The following is a 16,811-nucleotide window of genomic DNA, read 5'->3' as shown; positions in this document are numbered from 1 at the left end:
GATTTTTCTTTTTCTTACTTTGCCGAGTAAGGGTGATCCTACAGTCTCCCATGGGCTGAGAGAACAAGAGCTAGTGATTATGCTGCTGTTCGGTACAGACCTCGCTGGTTTGCTGTGTTTTCTTCCGTTTTAACGGGTGGCATTCTCTTTGCTCAGTGTGCTGGAGCCCCAAAGGGAAGCAGCTGGCCGTGGGGAAGCAGAATGGCACCGTGGTCCAGTACCTCCCTGTGAGTCTTACCGTTCTTACGGAAGCTACCCCCGGCTGGAGGGTGGTTTGGGGGTATCTGGTGTTTTTCCTATTGAAACGTTATTGATGCTCATGGCAACATAGTCGTCAGTACACAGGTGAATGCAGGAAAGAGTGGATGTCCCTTCCCTCCCATCTATGGTCCATCTCCCAGGGCACCCTTTCTCTGCCTGGTCATAGCCTTCCCGACTTTTCCGGATGCTCATATAGATAGTCTATGTGCGTGCATTACTTTTGTTCTGCTTTTTAAATAAAATGTAATCATATTTACACAAAGCTCCCCAACTTTATATTCCTAATTCACTTTATATTCCCCAGAAACAGAGCTGCAGGGGGAAGGGGCTGGTGAAAGGCTAGAGCTGTAATGCAGGAGCACTTGGGGTTAAAGCCCAGTGTTTGTCTTCTAGCTGAGTCCATCTGAAAGGTTCCGTTTCTCTAACTGCAGGCAACAAAGACAGCGATGCTGTGTAGTCGCATGTGCACTGTCTCATCCTGTCCCTGTGGGTTTTCTGAGATACTGCTCACCATTGTTGGTTTGGGGATTATTTCATTTGACACTTTTTTCAAATCTCTTTCAGACTTTGCAGGAAAAAAAAGTCATTCCTTGTCCTCCATTTTATGAGTCAGATCATCCTGTCAGAGGTAACTCATCTGCTTTTTTGGGGGCCGACCTTCAATAAGGTGCTGTCTGCACTCCAGACATTTAAGTCACGTGCTGTACTACCTGCCCACCCAGGAGAGCGTTGGTGCCTCCTCTCTGAACACTCTCCTCCTGTCAGTCGGTGTAGCAGTGACCTGGTGGACACCTGTGTCTCATGGGAGATGGCTTAAATGGATCCTAATTTTCACATTAGACTTGTTCATCGTTTTCCCTGATATAATCCACCAGGAAAAAAAAGTACCACTTTGGGATGAATTTGGGCTTCGGATCAATGAAATCTAGACCTTGGTTAAAGCTATAGTAGTTGGGTTTTTTATCCATAAGATGTAACTTGGTAACATGCAGAGCTTTCCAAACAAGGAGCTTTATTGGAGTGTGTGTCTCAGTTCTAGATGTGCTGTGGATCGGGACCTATGTCTTCACAATAGTGTATGCCGCTGCCGATGGGACCCTGGAGACGTCTCCGGATGTGGTGATGGCTCTGCTCCCGGTGCGTATGGGAAAGGGGTCTGTCCTTTGGGAGTTACAGGAGTCCTGTAAGAAAGTTTGAGGCTTAGGCTTCAGTTTTCTTTTCTTACTTGTGATGGTGCAACTTCAGGTGCCCCATTGGCCTGGGGACCAAAGTTATGTTACTGGTCCGAATGAGGATCAGCTCACCCGATGCGCAGCAAAGCCAAATACTGAGTGAACGTGGAGGTTTCCAATGGAGAAGCTAAAGCCGTTTTATTTGCCTGCAAGGAGAATGGGAAGCTATCGCTTAAGACCTGGACTCCCTGATGGCTTTTAATGAAGGATTTTTAAAGGCAGATGTTGAGGGGTAGAGGTTAGGGGGAGCAGAGTGCTGGCTGTGTGGGTTCTGACTGGAGGGCCGGGAACTTGGCCATTTACGGTAAGACATGACAAAGGCTTCAGCACCAGGTCTTCTTGCACAGCGGCCCCCTCGCTTCTGGAAGGGTTCCGGTCTCCAAGGTCTGGTGTTCAGGTTCTGGTCCTTCGGTTCCATGAGGAGGGAGAAACTGGTTCAAGGTGCAGCCCGAGGTGGTGGTCTCTCCGCACTGTTTTGGCTGCGTGACTTGCGGTCTGGTCTGTCTGCTCTGAAAGGCGACTCAGTATCTTGTCAGAAACAGGACAGGACCATGTAGAGCTGGTTCTGCAGCTACAGTATGGTTTCTGCTTCAAGCACACACTATTGTGATCATACTGTGAAAAAAAATTGTAAAACTTGTTTAAGCTGTAAACTGAGTCTTAGTAGATGTTAACTTGGTAAGACATTTTAGAAAAGCAAGAAAATATCCTGGCTTTTAAAATGCTTTCACTTATTTATTCATCCGCCATGTATCCAGTGCCTGCAGTGTGCTGGGCGATGCTTTAAAGCTGAGATTCCAGCGTCCTTGCTCTTGTGGAGCTGACATTCTAGTGAATGTGCCAGTCCAAAGATAAGCATGACACCGGGGAAGGATAGGGTGACGGCGGAAATAAAGCAGGCGAGTGAAGGGGCCAGTGATGACCTGGTGCAGTGAGATGGGGTGGCTGAGGAGGGCCTCTGAGGAGGGGCCATTGGAGCAGAGAACCAAGTGAAATGAGGGAGGGAGTCATGTTGAAGAAAGAAAAGAACGCTAGTATCTACACAGTCTCACTAAATGGCAATAGCATTGAAAAGAAGACTAATGAGGCTGGACTTATATTTCCAAATCATACTCGCTTTAAAAGTCCAGAAAGACATTTGAAAATACAGAAATAAATGTTCAAATGCAATAAAAGGGAGAGTTAACACTTTCATTCTGTCTTGCAACCTTGCTTTAACTTAGTAGTAAGTTACAGGCAAATTTCTTTGTCAAATGAAATGTGATTCGGCTTTAAACAGATTTATGTAGCTCTGTTTTGAACTTGGGTTCCTGATACAGTTGGATTTCTAAAATATGTTTACGGTTACACTCCGCCTAACTCACAGGTCTGTGTTCTGACCACTGCATCGTGCGACATCATCATAGAGTCTGCACTTTCCCAAACCCAGTGGTCCACATACTGCACGCCTCGGCTGTGTGGTACAGCCCGTTGCTCTGTAGGGAGGGAAAATAACCCTTATGCCAAGTAGACATTTTGGGGTGGCAGATTCTGTTCCCCTACAGCTCCTAGGTTACAAACCTGTTTAGCATGTCATTGTACTGAACACTGTAGTCAGACGTAACAGCGGTAAGTATTTGTGTTACCATCATGATGGCTAAGGTGTTCTGGCTACTGTGTCACTAGTCAATAGGAATTTTTCAGCTTTAGTGTAATCTTATTGGACCACCATCGTAACGTGTGGTCTGTTGTTGTTTGAAATGTCGTTATGCAACTCATGAATGTATTAAATGTATTCCTTATTTCAAGATATCATTAAGATTTCTATTTCCAGGGATAATATTAATACTAACATGTATTTATTGAGGGCTCACTTTCCTTGTACTGGGCTAAACTTCCTATGTATCATTTTGTTTCATATTTACAACAGCCTTTGATGTTGCTTAGCAGATATGTTATATGTGTGAGAAACTGAGAAGCAGAGGTCGAGTAATCTGTCCGTGCTCGTCCACCAGCCAGAAGGTGACAGGCAGTTTGAGTTCAGCTTGGTTGACGCCATCACTCCTGTTCCTTTATTACACGGTGCTGCCTTTATATCATGTCTGTACATTTGGACATAGGTTTTTGAGCAAATTTTCTCATAAAACGTAAATGGTTTTCTCATTTGAGAGCCATTCACTGTGTAGGACTAAGGGAAAGTCACACCTGAGATTTTTTCTCATTCTGTTTGTTGTAGAAAAAAGATGAAAAGCACCCAGAGGTGTTCGTGAACTTCATGGAGCCCTGCTACGGCTGCTGCACGGAGAGGCAGCACCACTACTACCTCAGTCACGTGGAGGAATGGTGAGCCGCCAACCAGGTCGCCGCGCCCACCCCCCCATTGCCCCCAGCTCTCACCGAGGCACTTCCGCGGCTCTGCAGTTGTTTCTGTAAGAGGAAAGTAGAGGCTGAGGGGCCATGAACATATTTGCAGCCGATGCTAGTTAATGCCTTTCTGGCTACTCCTCTAGTTTCCTAGCCTTGTATTTAGCTCAGATATGTGCTAATCTTAAAAATCCCCTTTTCTTAACAACCCAGTGACAATTTATGAAAATACTGATGTTCAAGGTGCATATTAGAAGTTGCCCTTGAGCCCAGGCCAGTGCGGCTCAGTGGATAGAGTGTCAGCCAGCACACTGAAGGGTCTCAGGTTCAATACCCAGTCAAGGCCATGTATCTGGGTTGCAGGTTCAATCTTTGCCCCGTTCAGGGCGCATGCAGGAGGCAACCAATCGATGTTTCTCTCTCACACATCAATGTTTCTCTCCCCCACCCCCTTTCCTGCTCTCTCTAAAAATCAGTGGGGAAGAAGATCCTCAGGTGAGAATTAACAAATAAGGAAATAAATAAGAGCTGCCCTTTGGGAGCAGACGCTCCCTTGGGTAGAGGGCTTGAACCAAGGCTCCTGTTCCTCCCCCCGGATTGCTCCGTCTGGAGGACTGCTCACTGGGGATTCCGACTAGATTCTGTGTGGCTCTCCCTGTCTTAGGTCGGTAGGTAGTTGACCAAGTGTCCCGGGATTTGTCCTGTGAGCTAGGAGTTAAGATTTACATCTGAGAATCTCACCTTTCTTCAACCATAGAAAACGTGCTTTCCTCCTTGACACCTCCAGGCGATCCTCATAGACGTTTCCATGGACTCGGGTTGGGTTAGACTCGTTGCTGTGTTTTAATGTCGTGGTCTTCGGTTTTTTTCTCTGAAGGGATTTAGTGCTGGCGGCATCTGCGGCTTCCACGGAAGTGAGCATCCTTGCTCGACAGAGCGACCAGGTAAAGTCCTCTCGTTTGTCACTTCGGGGGAAACTTTTCTGAGAAAGGTGTTAGAGGGAATTAATTATGGGGATAAGAATTAGATGACCGCACATCCCTGTTAATGAATTCCGGGTGAGAGCAAAGCTTCAATGACAAAGTGTCCTTGGATATTGCACTGGACAAACACGGGTGTCAGAACTAGTTCTTTGGAGTCATAAAAGCGCTCTGTTCTCTTAGGATCCGTCCGTGGTGTGTGGGTCAAACGCACTATATAATCGACCTCCAACAGGAGTGGACCTGGGTGTGTGGGAGGGTTCTCCTGCCTCGTTCTGTTTTACCCGCTTTGTTTCCTTCCTATTGCTTGAACCTGCCCCTTCTAGTCAATGAACTGTAACCCGTCCTTGATGAAGCGGGAGGAACATGCAGGTCCTACCACACTGTCACTCACCGGAAGCTGAGGCTGCCTGTGACAGGAGGACCCACCTCCCTCCTCTCATTCCCTCCTGGCAGCAGGAGCTGGGCTGGTGGTGGCTTATGGAGAGGCACCACAGAGGAGGCGTGTTGAAGGGAAACTTCTTTTCAGACTCTGCCTTGAGCTTTAAAATGTTTTGTGCGCCCCACACGCACATACGTCTGGCTCTTCCCCCAATCGGCATCTGTCCATCACTGGGTGGCAGGGCTCCCGCTATAAGTGCATGGTTGTCAGAGTGTCAAGGTGGGCCACTTTGGAGTCAGAGGTCAGAGGTCAGTCCAGTTTACTCTTGGATTGACTTCAATAATGATTTCCTGATAGACAAATATTTTGTGTATTCACACATTAAAAATACACCATTATCTTTGCTTTTTATCAAAATAATTTGTGTACATGGAGCAGGGCTTATAAATGAAAAAATTGCCCTGCCTCTCCCCATCTGGGTCCAGTTTGTTCTCTAGAGGGGACCATTTTTAACCTGTGAATTCTTCCTTCTAATGATTACCTCCTTATTCCTAAGTAATGACTTGCTTTCTCACGAGTTACTCATGATTAGTTTTAGACCTTCCTGGCTGTTACGGCAGATGAGGATTTAGCTCACATACAACTTTCAGATCCCCCTTTCTTCCTCTCAGTAGGGTTACAGCACCATTTTAGTTTCTTCTTTTGATTACCCTTGTAACTTGCATTTTTACCCTCATTTCTGATGCTGCCACCACACACTATACCCCTTGATCTTCCCCTTTGTGAGAGGAATATCTCAGCAGCCCCACCCTGGCCTTTAGCTCCCCTTCCTCACCCCACCTTCCGGCTGTTACTGTGTGTCTGTCTGTCACGGTACCACACTGTCACTGTGCTTTGTGTTCTGTAGTGATTAAGTCTTCATTTTGTCTACAGATTGTTTTCCAAAGTTGAAATCAGTTTTGTTTATATTGTCATGAATGCGAGTGTTGCTCATGCCATAGCTAAGTCATGGAACGCGATATGTTCCCTTGCCTGGGCAGCTTCTTGTTTTTCTCAGTTACTCATTGAACACTCTTCCCTTTGATTCGTGTTGCCAGTTTTGGTCAATGCTGAAAGTCAGACAAAATGTTAGTGATTTTTAAAAGTCAGAAATCATTTGTTGGAAGGAACAGAGCCCACTCAAGCAAACTTAAGGAAAGGGGGAGTTTCTGGGAAGTCTTAGCGGTTTCTCAGAGGCAGGAGGATGGACCCGTGGGGAACTCACACAGGGAACTGAGAAGAACTAAGGTTACCTTGTCTGTGTGCCAGTGAGCACAGCCTCTGCCCAGCTGTGTAGGTTTCCTACGCAAGGCTGCAGGAGGGGTCAGCGGGGGTCCTGGTCGCAGTCCCGGGCTCCAGGAGCAGGGGTGACTGGCTGAGTGCAGTGATGAGTTTACCCGGCAAGCTCAGGGTTCTGCCTGGCTGGGGTGGGCAGTCGGCACTGTTTATGCCAGTGATGGCGAACCTGTGACACGTCTCACCTCTGACACGTGAACTCATTTTTTTGGTTGATTTTTCTTTGTTAAATGGCATTTAAATATATAAAATAAATATCAAAAATATAAATCTTTGTTTTACTATGGTTGCAAATATCAAAAAATTTCTATATGTGACACGGCACAGAGTTAAGTTAGGGTTTTTCAAAATGCTGACACGCCGAGCTCAAAAGGTTCGCCATCACTGGTTTATGCACAAGGCAGGGACTTGGTGCCCCAGAAGCAGAGGGATGGTTGATTTGGAAAATTAACCTCTTGCTTCATGGGATAGTCGTGACTTTTAGACTCTCTCTCCAGAGTTCAGTCTCGGTCCACACCTAAGTCTACCCGTGCGAGTTGTCCTTTCTCTCATGTCTGCACAGTACTGGGAGGAGCCAGTGCCGAGCTCTGACCCCCGTGCATTTTCTCTGCTTCTCCTTTTCAGATTAATTGGGAATCGTGGCTCCTAGAGGATTCTAGTCGAGCTGAACTGCCTGTGACAGACAAGAATGATGACTCCTTGCCCATGGGAGTGGCCATAGACTATACTAACCAGGTGGAAATTGCCATCAGTAAGTGTAGCCTGATGTCGCTCAGCACATCATTTCTGACACTGGTTAACATTTTTTAAAAAATATATTTTATTGATTTTTACAGAGAGGAAGGGAGAGGGATAGAGAGTTAGAAACATCGATGAGAGAGAAACATCGATCAGCTGCCTCCTGCACACCCCCTACTGGGGATGTGCCCGCAACCAAGGCACATGCCCTTGACTGGAATTGAACCTGGGACCCTTGAGTCCGCAGGCAGACGCTCTATCCACTGAGCCAAACTGATCAGGGCACAGTGGTTAACATTTAAGTCCAGTTCTCCATGTTCCTGGCGGAATCTCCTCTGCTGGGCACTGTGAACTGGTAGCACATTGCTCCAGCACTGAACTAATTGTCATGGACACTTATGGGAGAGACCGAGGCCAGAGACCGAGGCCAGACGCTCTCGCATCTGTCTGTATCTTTACACTTTAGAACAAGGCGGAAGGGGTTTCAGTTTTGCTTCTCTGCCCATTCCAGTTCCCCAGTGACCTGCCCAGGGAGCAGTGCCCTAGGCCGGTTCTGTGTAGCAGCACTTGGTTTGAAGGCACGGATTAGCCTCTGAACTGGGCCTGAGTGTGTGCTCTATGTGCAGCTGCTCCCGGCTGGAGCTGGGCAGAGCTGCAGCCCCATGGACCGCGCAAGTGCAGCGGAGCCATATTCTTTGGTGCTTCAGTTAGAGAGGATCCCTGTCGTGCACCACGTGGCTCCTCATCCTTTCCCGGGTCAGGTTATTTGGTGAGATTAGCTCTTTTACTCCAGTTCTCTTGAAGTCTTACTTGACAAAATCCATGCTTGTGATTCAGCTGTCAGTGAGTATAGTTTGACTCACCTTTGTGTCCTACTCTGTGTTTTCTAAAGAGTCTAGTCTCATTTTTCTACCAAACCAGCCACTTCCTGGAGACTCCTGTTTTGGTCAGGGGAGCGCTGACCTTATCTCCTGACACTGGGGCCCTCAGGAAAATCCAGGGAGCTTTGGGAGAGTCCGAGCTGCTCCCGGACGGCTGGGCCTCGATGCGCGCCCGGCGGATGGTGGCTGTCAATCAGGAGCCTCCATGCAGGCCTGGCGGGCGGTGACTATCCGGCCAAGGCAGCGGCTCTGGGAAGGATGGTTGGGAAGAAGCTGTTGAGACTTCCCCCGAGGAGCTGCCTGGAGCTGCGGGCAGTCAGCCCCTTCTGGCCCAGGCAGTCCTTCCCTCTTTCTTCACTTTTGTTTCTTTTTTAACAGCTGACGAGAAGACTCTTCCTCCGGCTCCGGTTCTTCTGTTACTCTCGACAGATGGTGTGCTCTGTCCATTTTACATGATCAACCAGAACCCCGGAGTGAGGTCCCTCATCAAGACACCGGAGCCGCTCCCACTGGAGGGAGAGCGCCAGCCCAGGTCGTCAGGTATGTCTCCCCTTCGGCAGGAAGGAACGCCAGGGGCCGGTACAGGGCTCTTCCCAAGGAGGGAAGCATGTGAGAATACAGTTATCTCGGGACAGTCATTCTTACTGCATCGGGGACTCCGTTTTTCTTAGAATAAACATGCACACACTTGCCTTCCCTCACTCACGAGCTGTATTCTCCAACCTGTACTTCACTTCAGAGGAAAAGGAAGCTCGGCCAATGGGCTCCATCAGATAGTTTACCAACAATACCCTATTGTGGGACTGTACAGTATATGGTCGGAATCCTGAGGGCAGATTTAATCATGAGGGATTGCGTAAGTAAATGATTGTGCATTCATACACTGAGTGCCTTATAACTATTGAGAATGATATGTATGGAAAGGAAAGAGTTAATGTGATATATCATAAAAGCACTATATACTGTGAGAAAAATGTGTACATAAAAATACTTAAAAGATTGATTTTTAAAATAAAAACTGGTTATTTACATTTATTTTATTAGAGAGATTAAGTATATTTATTTTTTGTGAATTAGTTTCCCAGCTTTTGTCTATTAGAGTCTTATAATTTTCAAATCTCAATCTGTATTCATTCTTGCTGCAGATTTTTTTAATTTACCTTTTAGTTATGTAACTATCTTTTTATATAGTCAAATATTAATCCTTTGTGGTTCTTTTTAAAAAAACATTTGTATTGATTTCAGAGAGGAAGGGAGAGGGAGGGAGAAATAGAAACATCAATGATGAGAGAGAATTCTTGATTAGCTGCCTCCTGCACACCCTTTACTAGGGATCAAGCCTGCAACCCGGACATGTGTCCTGACAGGGAATAAACCATGACCTCCTGGTTCGTGGGTTGACGCTCAACCACTGAGCAACACCAGCCAGGCCTTTTTGTCATTTCTGGATTTATTAAGTTAGCCTCTCAGAGATTAAACTCATTTTTGCCTCCTTTGAGATACAGTGTATATGTGCTTTTGTGTGTATCTTTATTCACCTGAACTTGCTTTCAGTGACTTACAGGTAGAGATGTGAATTACAAGCTTTCCTGATTGGGATGCAATGTTGCCGGATGACTTGCTTTTCGCGTTGAGAAGTGTACTTTTCTGTATTACTCAGCTGGGCATCCATGAAGTGCTGTCAGTCAGTCTAACGTCTTCCCCCGTTTCCTTTTCCTTCAAAGCTCTGTCATCTTCTAGGGAACGTTTGCTGTGGAACGTGAACCAGCAACTCCATCTCCCGTGTTTCTTTCTCCTTCATGCAGCAGGACCTTCATTTCTGGCTTCCTTCTGCCACAAACCCTTTCCGCTGGCCTTCTGTTATGTGGCCCTCCACCGTATGGTGTTGACTCGTCCCTTCCTTCCCCCATTTCTTCATCACAGGAAGTATTCCCACGACCCCAACCTCGCCCGTCCCGCAGAAACCCGAGGCTTCAGCAGCTGCAGCTCCTGTCTCCGTTCCACCTTCCCTGCCGGCTGCTCCCACCGCCACCTTCTCTCTGCCCTCTGCTGTGGGGGCCTCTGCCGCGTTCTCCTTTGGTTCTTCGTCCTTGAAATCATCTGGGTCTGTTGCTGGGGAGCCCCCTCCGTACCCCAGTGGTTCTGACACTTCAAAAGCAGCAGTGGGCTCCGGTGCAGCCACCTTTTCATTCGCTCCTCCTCAAGCCCCCCTGGCACCCACGCCCGCGGCCTCTCCCATGGCACCCGCAGCTGCTTCGTTCTCCTTTGGATCATCGGGTTTTAAGCCTCCCTTGGAAAGCACACCAATGCCAAGTGCGTCCACTCCCGGCATTGGGTTGAAGCCCTCCTTCCCACCCTCAGCCTCCGCTGTCAAGCTCAACCTTGGCGAAAAGTAAGTGGCACTTGGGTTTGATTTTCCCGTAGGGTGGGTGGGGGTACCCACGTTATTCACCGAAAACAGCTGCTGTGAGTGCAGTTACTCAGTGACTTTCTGTGGGGTTTTTTGTTTGTTTTTCATTTTTTTCCAAAGTAATACTAGCAAATGACAAAAAATCCAAATAACATAAAAGGTTTGCATTTCATTCGTATCCAGAAGGGTTTCTTAGATTATTATTATTTTTATTATTATTATTATTATTATTATTAGAGCTTTATATTTAGTTTTTTGCTTTTTCAGGTTTCAAATGTAGGTGATATCCCTTATTTAAAAAATGTAGCCACACAAAGTATATATCCTGTAGGGGAAGTGACTCTCTTGTCCACCCTTGAGACTCTGCACTGTTTTCTATGTGGCCACCAGTGAGCGTGTGAAATTGTATTCACATCGGATGACTCCTGCTTGGCAGCCCCGTGGCTTCTCGTTGCTCCGAGTACAGCCCAAACTTTGTAACTTGGTATCCCAGTTCCCTCCAGATCTGGATCGACCAGCTCACTCATCTTACTTTTTACTTCTTTATCTGCTTGTGGTGTTCTCCCCACTAGACTGTAAGCCTCCTGAACGAAGTGATTCCTTAGACCTCGTAGCCCTTCCCAAGACAGCCATCCGGAGTAAACACTACCAGCACTCCCACACTCATCTGGACTCTCGTGGCTGTGGTGTTGTCACCACTGCCACCATTGTCATTGCCGATGTTGAATTGTCACACAGTCACTTCATTCTAATAGTTGCCTGCTGTTCCATTTTGTGGCTGCATGTTTATTTATTGTCCCATCATCGAATGCTGGATGTTGAGATTGTTTACAGACGTTTGCTCTTTAGGTGAAACTTACCTGACCTTCCCCATGGACTGAACATCCCAAAGAGGGTGACCTGCTTCCCTCTTCCTCTCTCACTCCTCAGAGGCTGTGATCACCCACAACGAGCTCTCAGTAATGTTGGCAAAACGAGGTTACTGAACTCTCCTAAGCATAACTGAGTCCCACCCTTTTGCTCTACTCAGCTTGATAGAATAGAAAATATTTCATATCATGATAGACTTAGTTTCATTTTCCTGTTAAGTATTTATTTGATATTTTTATTGACTAACTCATTCCTAAATAAGCAGAAGATCAGACCAATGTTTCTTGCAGCTTTCACCTTTTATAAAAAGTGGCTAAGCATTTACCTTTCTTGAAGGCTAAGAAGTATGGATAGTAGGTTATCCTTTGATGACTTTGCTCATGAGCAGCACGGAAGAGTCTTCAGCAGGCTATTCTGATGCATTCGGGCTGCCGTTCCCAGGTTCACTGCCGTGGCTGCCTCTGCTCCTAACAGCACACCGAGCACACCCCCGATGCTGCCCTTCTCCGCCTCCAAGCCAGCTTCTTCCGGACCTCTCAGCCACCCCACGCCCCTCTCAGCAGCATCCGGCTCCGTGTCAGCCAAGTCCTCAGCCTCCCCCTCAGCATCAGGTAGGGTTTAAATACCCTGCTTTAGAGCTCCATCCTGAATTCTCAGATTAGCTTCTCTTAGTAGTTAAGCCCAGCTAAGGTAGTTGGACTTGGTTATTTTTTTGTGCCTCCTGTATCTCAACCTGACGTGCTATGACACACACTCTGCTCTCTGCCTTAGGAAGCTTCGCAGGGGCCTCAAGGCTGCCACGCCTTCTCTGACACTCCTCCTGCGCACTTGACACTTGATGATGCGAGTTGTTGTCCAGCCTTTATCTTCCCTGGGAGCCTGCCCCCTGTGAAGGGCCAGAACAGAACAATTCTTTAAGCCTCAGTGGCTGTCACACTATTGCCTCTAGTGGCTGTCTTGAATTTTCATACTCAGCCCTACTGTGAGCAGATTTATTAAATAAAGATCATCGTGGAAATAATTATTATAGCCAGGTTCAATTGAAGTGCATTATGAAACTCCAAGAGCAAATTACCTTTTTTTCCTACCAAACCTGCAGAAATGTTGCAAAAGTTATATAATGAACTAGGAGCCCAGCGCCTGATTTGAAATCGCGAGGCGCTGCCCACCCTCAAGTTGCCGGTCTGGCCCTGACTCCTTCCCCGGGCCCCCAGCAGCCATGACCGCTGCCGGTCCAGCCCTGCCTCCCTCTCCAGCCCTTGAAGCAGCCGTGGCCGCTGCTGATCGGGTCCTCCCCCAGTGCAGGTGTGCGGAGGCCCCTGCTGCCCCGCCCCCAACGCTGCTCGTCCAACCTCCTGTCCGATCAACCCATTATGACATCCCTGTTAATTAGTTTATTTCTCTTATTTTATATATATAGATACTATACCCTTCACCAAAATTCAACACTTGCTAAAATTGTGCACCATTTGTTATAATACATTTTTTCCTAAAACCTTTGAAAGTTAATTACAACATGAAACACTTCACATCTAAGTACTTCAGTATCTCTACTAAAAACAAGGGCACACAATCCATTGTCACTGCAGGAAATTTAACAATAATCTATCACCCATATGCACATTTCCACAGTTACCCCCATAATGGTTTTTATGGGGTCTCCCCCTTTAAGCCAGGAGCCAATCAGTGATCACAGTATATTCCAACTGGGTCTCAGTCTCATACACTTTCCACCTTTTTGTCTTCACAGCACTGACATTTTGGAAGAGGTCAGGCCAGTAGGTTTGTGGGCGGTCCCTCACTTTGGACCTAGTTGTCCTGCATGATGAGGTTCAGGTTAAGCATTTTGAGCAGTAACACCACATAGGTGACGCGCATCACACTGCATGATTGGTTTGTCCTGACATAGTGATGTTCTTTGGTCCATTGCTTAAGGTGGTGTTTGCCAGACCTGTCTCAGTTTTTAACTTGGTTATTGTCATGAATGCCAGCAGTAATACCTAGCCAGACATTTAGGTAACCATTTGGTGTTTGTGTGATGGGAATAATTTTATTTCGGTAAATATCAAGCAGACATTGAGCTGTGAAATACCTGAAATCATCTCTTTACCTGCTGCTCAGGAGAAAGGGCTGCGTTGCGGGTTTGCCAGTCACCTCATGCTAGGACTTTTCATGAGATTCTGAAGGCATCGTATAAGACCCAAAAGTTCAGAAGCCTCGCCTTAGTCTTTTCATGTCTCTTTATGGTTTGGGAGAGAAAACTGGAATCTTAGTGCACATTTACTTTCTTACTTTCTGCTGCTCACCACTCAAATCTGCCCCACCCTGTGCCATTATTTAATTCTTAAAGTTTGGGGGGGGGGGTCCTAGTTATTGGTTCTCAGTCCCAGTTGCACACTAGACTCATGGGGGATCCATCCCCTAGTAGTGTAATCAGACTCTCTGGAGTGACACTTGGGGTTTTGGTATGTTTGTATTTTTATTTTTAGTATTTTATTTTTATCCTCACCTGAGGACATGCTGAGAGAGAGGAAGGGAGAGTGGAGGAGAGAGAGAGAAAAAATCAGTGTGAGGGAGAAACATCAATTGCTTGCCTTCTGCACACTCTCCAACTGCATCAAACTCGTAACCCAGATATGTACCCTGACTGGGAATTGAACTGCCAGCCTTTCGGTGCACACACAGGCCAGGTGGTGTGTTTGTTTTCTTTTAAAAGTTTCCCTGATTGCCCTGAACAGTTTGGCTCAGTGGATAGAGCGTTGGCCTGCGGACTGAAGGGTCCCAGGTTCGATTCCAGTCAAGGGCATGTACCTTGGTTGCAGGCACATCCCCAGTAGGGAGTGTGCAGGAAGCAGCTGAATTGATGTTTCTCTCTCATCGATGTTTCTAACTCTCTATCCCTCTCTGTAAAAAATTAATAAAATACATTTTAAAAAATAAAAGTTCCCCTGATGATTCTAACTCGCAGCGGGTGAGCCTTGTGTTAGAGCAGTGGTTCTCAACCTGTGGGTCGCGACCCCTTTGGCGGTCGAACGACCCTTTCACAGGGGTCACCTAAGACCATCGGAAAACACATATATAATTACATATTGTTTTTGTGATTAATCACTATGCTTTAATTATGTTCAATTTGTAACAATGAAAATACATCCTGCATATCAGATATTTACATTACGATTCATAACAGTAGCAAAATTACAGTTATGAAGTAGCAACGAAAATAATGTTATAGTTGGGGGTCACCACCACATGAGGAACTGTATTAAAGGGTCGCGGCATTAGGAAGGTTGAGAACCACTGTGTTAGAGGCTTCCAGGAGGGTCCGACGACCCTGTGAGTTCTTACAAGGTGATGGGGATCATTGGTCTCATCTGATGGTTTAAACTCCTCAGTTCCCTGAGGTGCACCAGGAGCCTCTGTGAGGAGGAAGGAGAGGCCAGCTGACTGGCCTGGGCCTGCCCACAAGTTCTCCTGCCTGTTCTCAGAGACACCCTAGTTTTATCTGCTTTATGAAAGAATTCCTGCAGCTAAAAATGGAATGCGTGCTTTTTAGTTATCTTGGAACCGGGGCTAACACAGCTGTGGACATCACTCCACAGTGATGACAAAGATCATAAAGGGGCCAGGGACAATGCGAAGCTTTACTATTGTTTGAGGAAAGGGCACTTGAGACGGGAGAAGTAGCGGGAGTAAATGCTGTCTGTTTTAACGGACTTCTTGTTCTGGCAGGGCGATCTGCTCATGGCGGCCCAGGCCCAGTGTCCTCAGTGGGGCAGAAATCACCCAGGATAACCGCTCCGGTGGCCAAGGCGGGCTCTCCCCAGGTACTTGAACCTCACTCGCAATCCTCTGCCTGTTCATTTACTGCCCCTGCAGACATGTTTATAAAATGGGTTTTTGTGTTTTAAAATTTACACTTTTGCAATAGTTCTTAGGACTGTGTGGTGGGAAATATGTGAGTTTTGAGTATTTGTAATGTGTGCTCTGTGCTCACATTACAAATGTATCTCAGCTCTAGAGTCTTTGCGCCCTTTGCTCTGCTGGGTCCTGAGCTTACGCAGGAACTAACGCTATCAGTTTGTCGTAGTCTCTTGTTGTCTGAAATGCATCTGATATTTCTCTTATTCTCAAAGTAATCAAGAAATCTATCCAGTGGCCCTTTTCCTCACCATCTCGGTTGATTTTACTTATTTAACTTTTATTGACATATTGTATACATAGGGAAAAGAGTACTCATGCGAGACACACACGCCTGAGTGAATTGTCACCAGCTGGATACACCTGGGTAACCAACACTCAGATTGAGGAATGGAATGTGACTGGGACCCCAGAATGCCCCTCGTCTGTGCCCTTCCAGTTGCTACCTTGCCAAAGGGGCTCAGCTGTCATAATTTCTGACAGTACAGCTTAGCTTAGCCTGTCTGTACCTTCTATAAACGGAATCACACGGCATGTATTCTTGTATCTGGCTGTTTTGCTCATCATTATGTTGGTGAGGTTTATCTATATCATATGGGGTGGCTATCCTACATGTGTTCATTCCATCTCAGTGGGCATGCCAGCAGCTCCCAGGTTTGAATTATGTGAACAGTGTTGCAATGACCCTGCTAGGTGATGTTACTCAACGTATGCATTTCTGTTGAGTAAATACCCATGTGGAATTGCTGGTCCTAGACGGTGCCTTTATTCCTCGCAATTCCCAGGCGTGTATGCGCGTTCAGCTGTTCCACGTCTTCACCAATCTTGGTATTTTTCATCGTTTATTGTTGGTGTATTTTGTGGTTTCAACTTGTATTTCCCTGATGACCAGTAAAATTGAGTTTTTCCATGTGATTATTGGTCATGTGAATATGGGTGACTGTTCACGTTTTTTTACTCATTTTTCTATTGAGTTTTCTGTCTTTTTTTAGTGATTTGTAAGAGTTAGTTCCACACATATATATGCACATACGCGCACACACATATAATGTAACTACTTTCTTAGTATGTGAATTGCCTTTTCATTCTATTTATGGTTTCTTTTGATGACTGCAAATTCTTAATTTTAATATAGTTTCATATATCAATTTTTATTTTATGATTAGTTCTTTCAGTGTTCTATTTTAGAAATCATTTCCTATTCCAAGGTAAAAAAATATTTTTATTTTTCAATTACAGTTTACTTTCAGTATTATTTTGTGTTAGTTTTAGGTGTACAGCATCGTGGTTAGACAGTCATACTTTACAAAGTGTTCCCCTCCTATGTTTATCTAAAAGCTGTATTATCTTTTCATATTTAGATCTACAGTCTGTCATATCAGTTTATTTTTATGGTATAACTTAAAGATGATTTTATGTCAGTTTCCCACTAGGTTATGTTAGTATCCTCAGAACAGGAGT

General features: G+C 46.0%; 1 protein-coding gene across 1 annotated transcript in view; it reads left to right on the top strand.

Moving 5' to 3' along the window:
* Positions 1-16,811, top strand: part of NUP214 (nucleoporin 214) — a 76,827-nt gene that overhangs the window by 5,535 nt on the left and 54,481 nt on the right. The window contains 10 exon segments of the mRNA XM_023746731.1: positions 157-227; positions 826-889; positions 1,295-1,398; positions 3,709-3,815; positions 4,714-4,780; positions 7,158-7,284; positions 8,531-8,692; positions 10,076-10,544; positions 11,874-12,043; positions 15,162-15,256. Coding sequence (XP_023602499.1) covers positions 157-227; positions 826-889; positions 1,295-1,398; positions 3,709-3,815; positions 4,714-4,780; positions 7,158-7,284; positions 8,531-8,692; positions 10,076-10,544; positions 11,874-12,043; positions 15,162-15,256 — 1,436 coding nt within the window.

The sequence above is a fragment of the Myotis lucifugus genome, unplaced genomic scaffold (genome assembly GCF_000147115.1).
Source record: "Myotis lucifugus unplaced genomic scaffold, Myoluc2.0 scaffold_726, whole genome shotgun sequence".
Taxonomy (NCBI): Eukaryota; Metazoa; Chordata; class Mammalia; order Chiroptera; family Vespertilionidae; genus Myotis; species Myotis lucifugus.
This window is presented reverse-complemented; position numbering and strand designations above follow the sequence as displayed.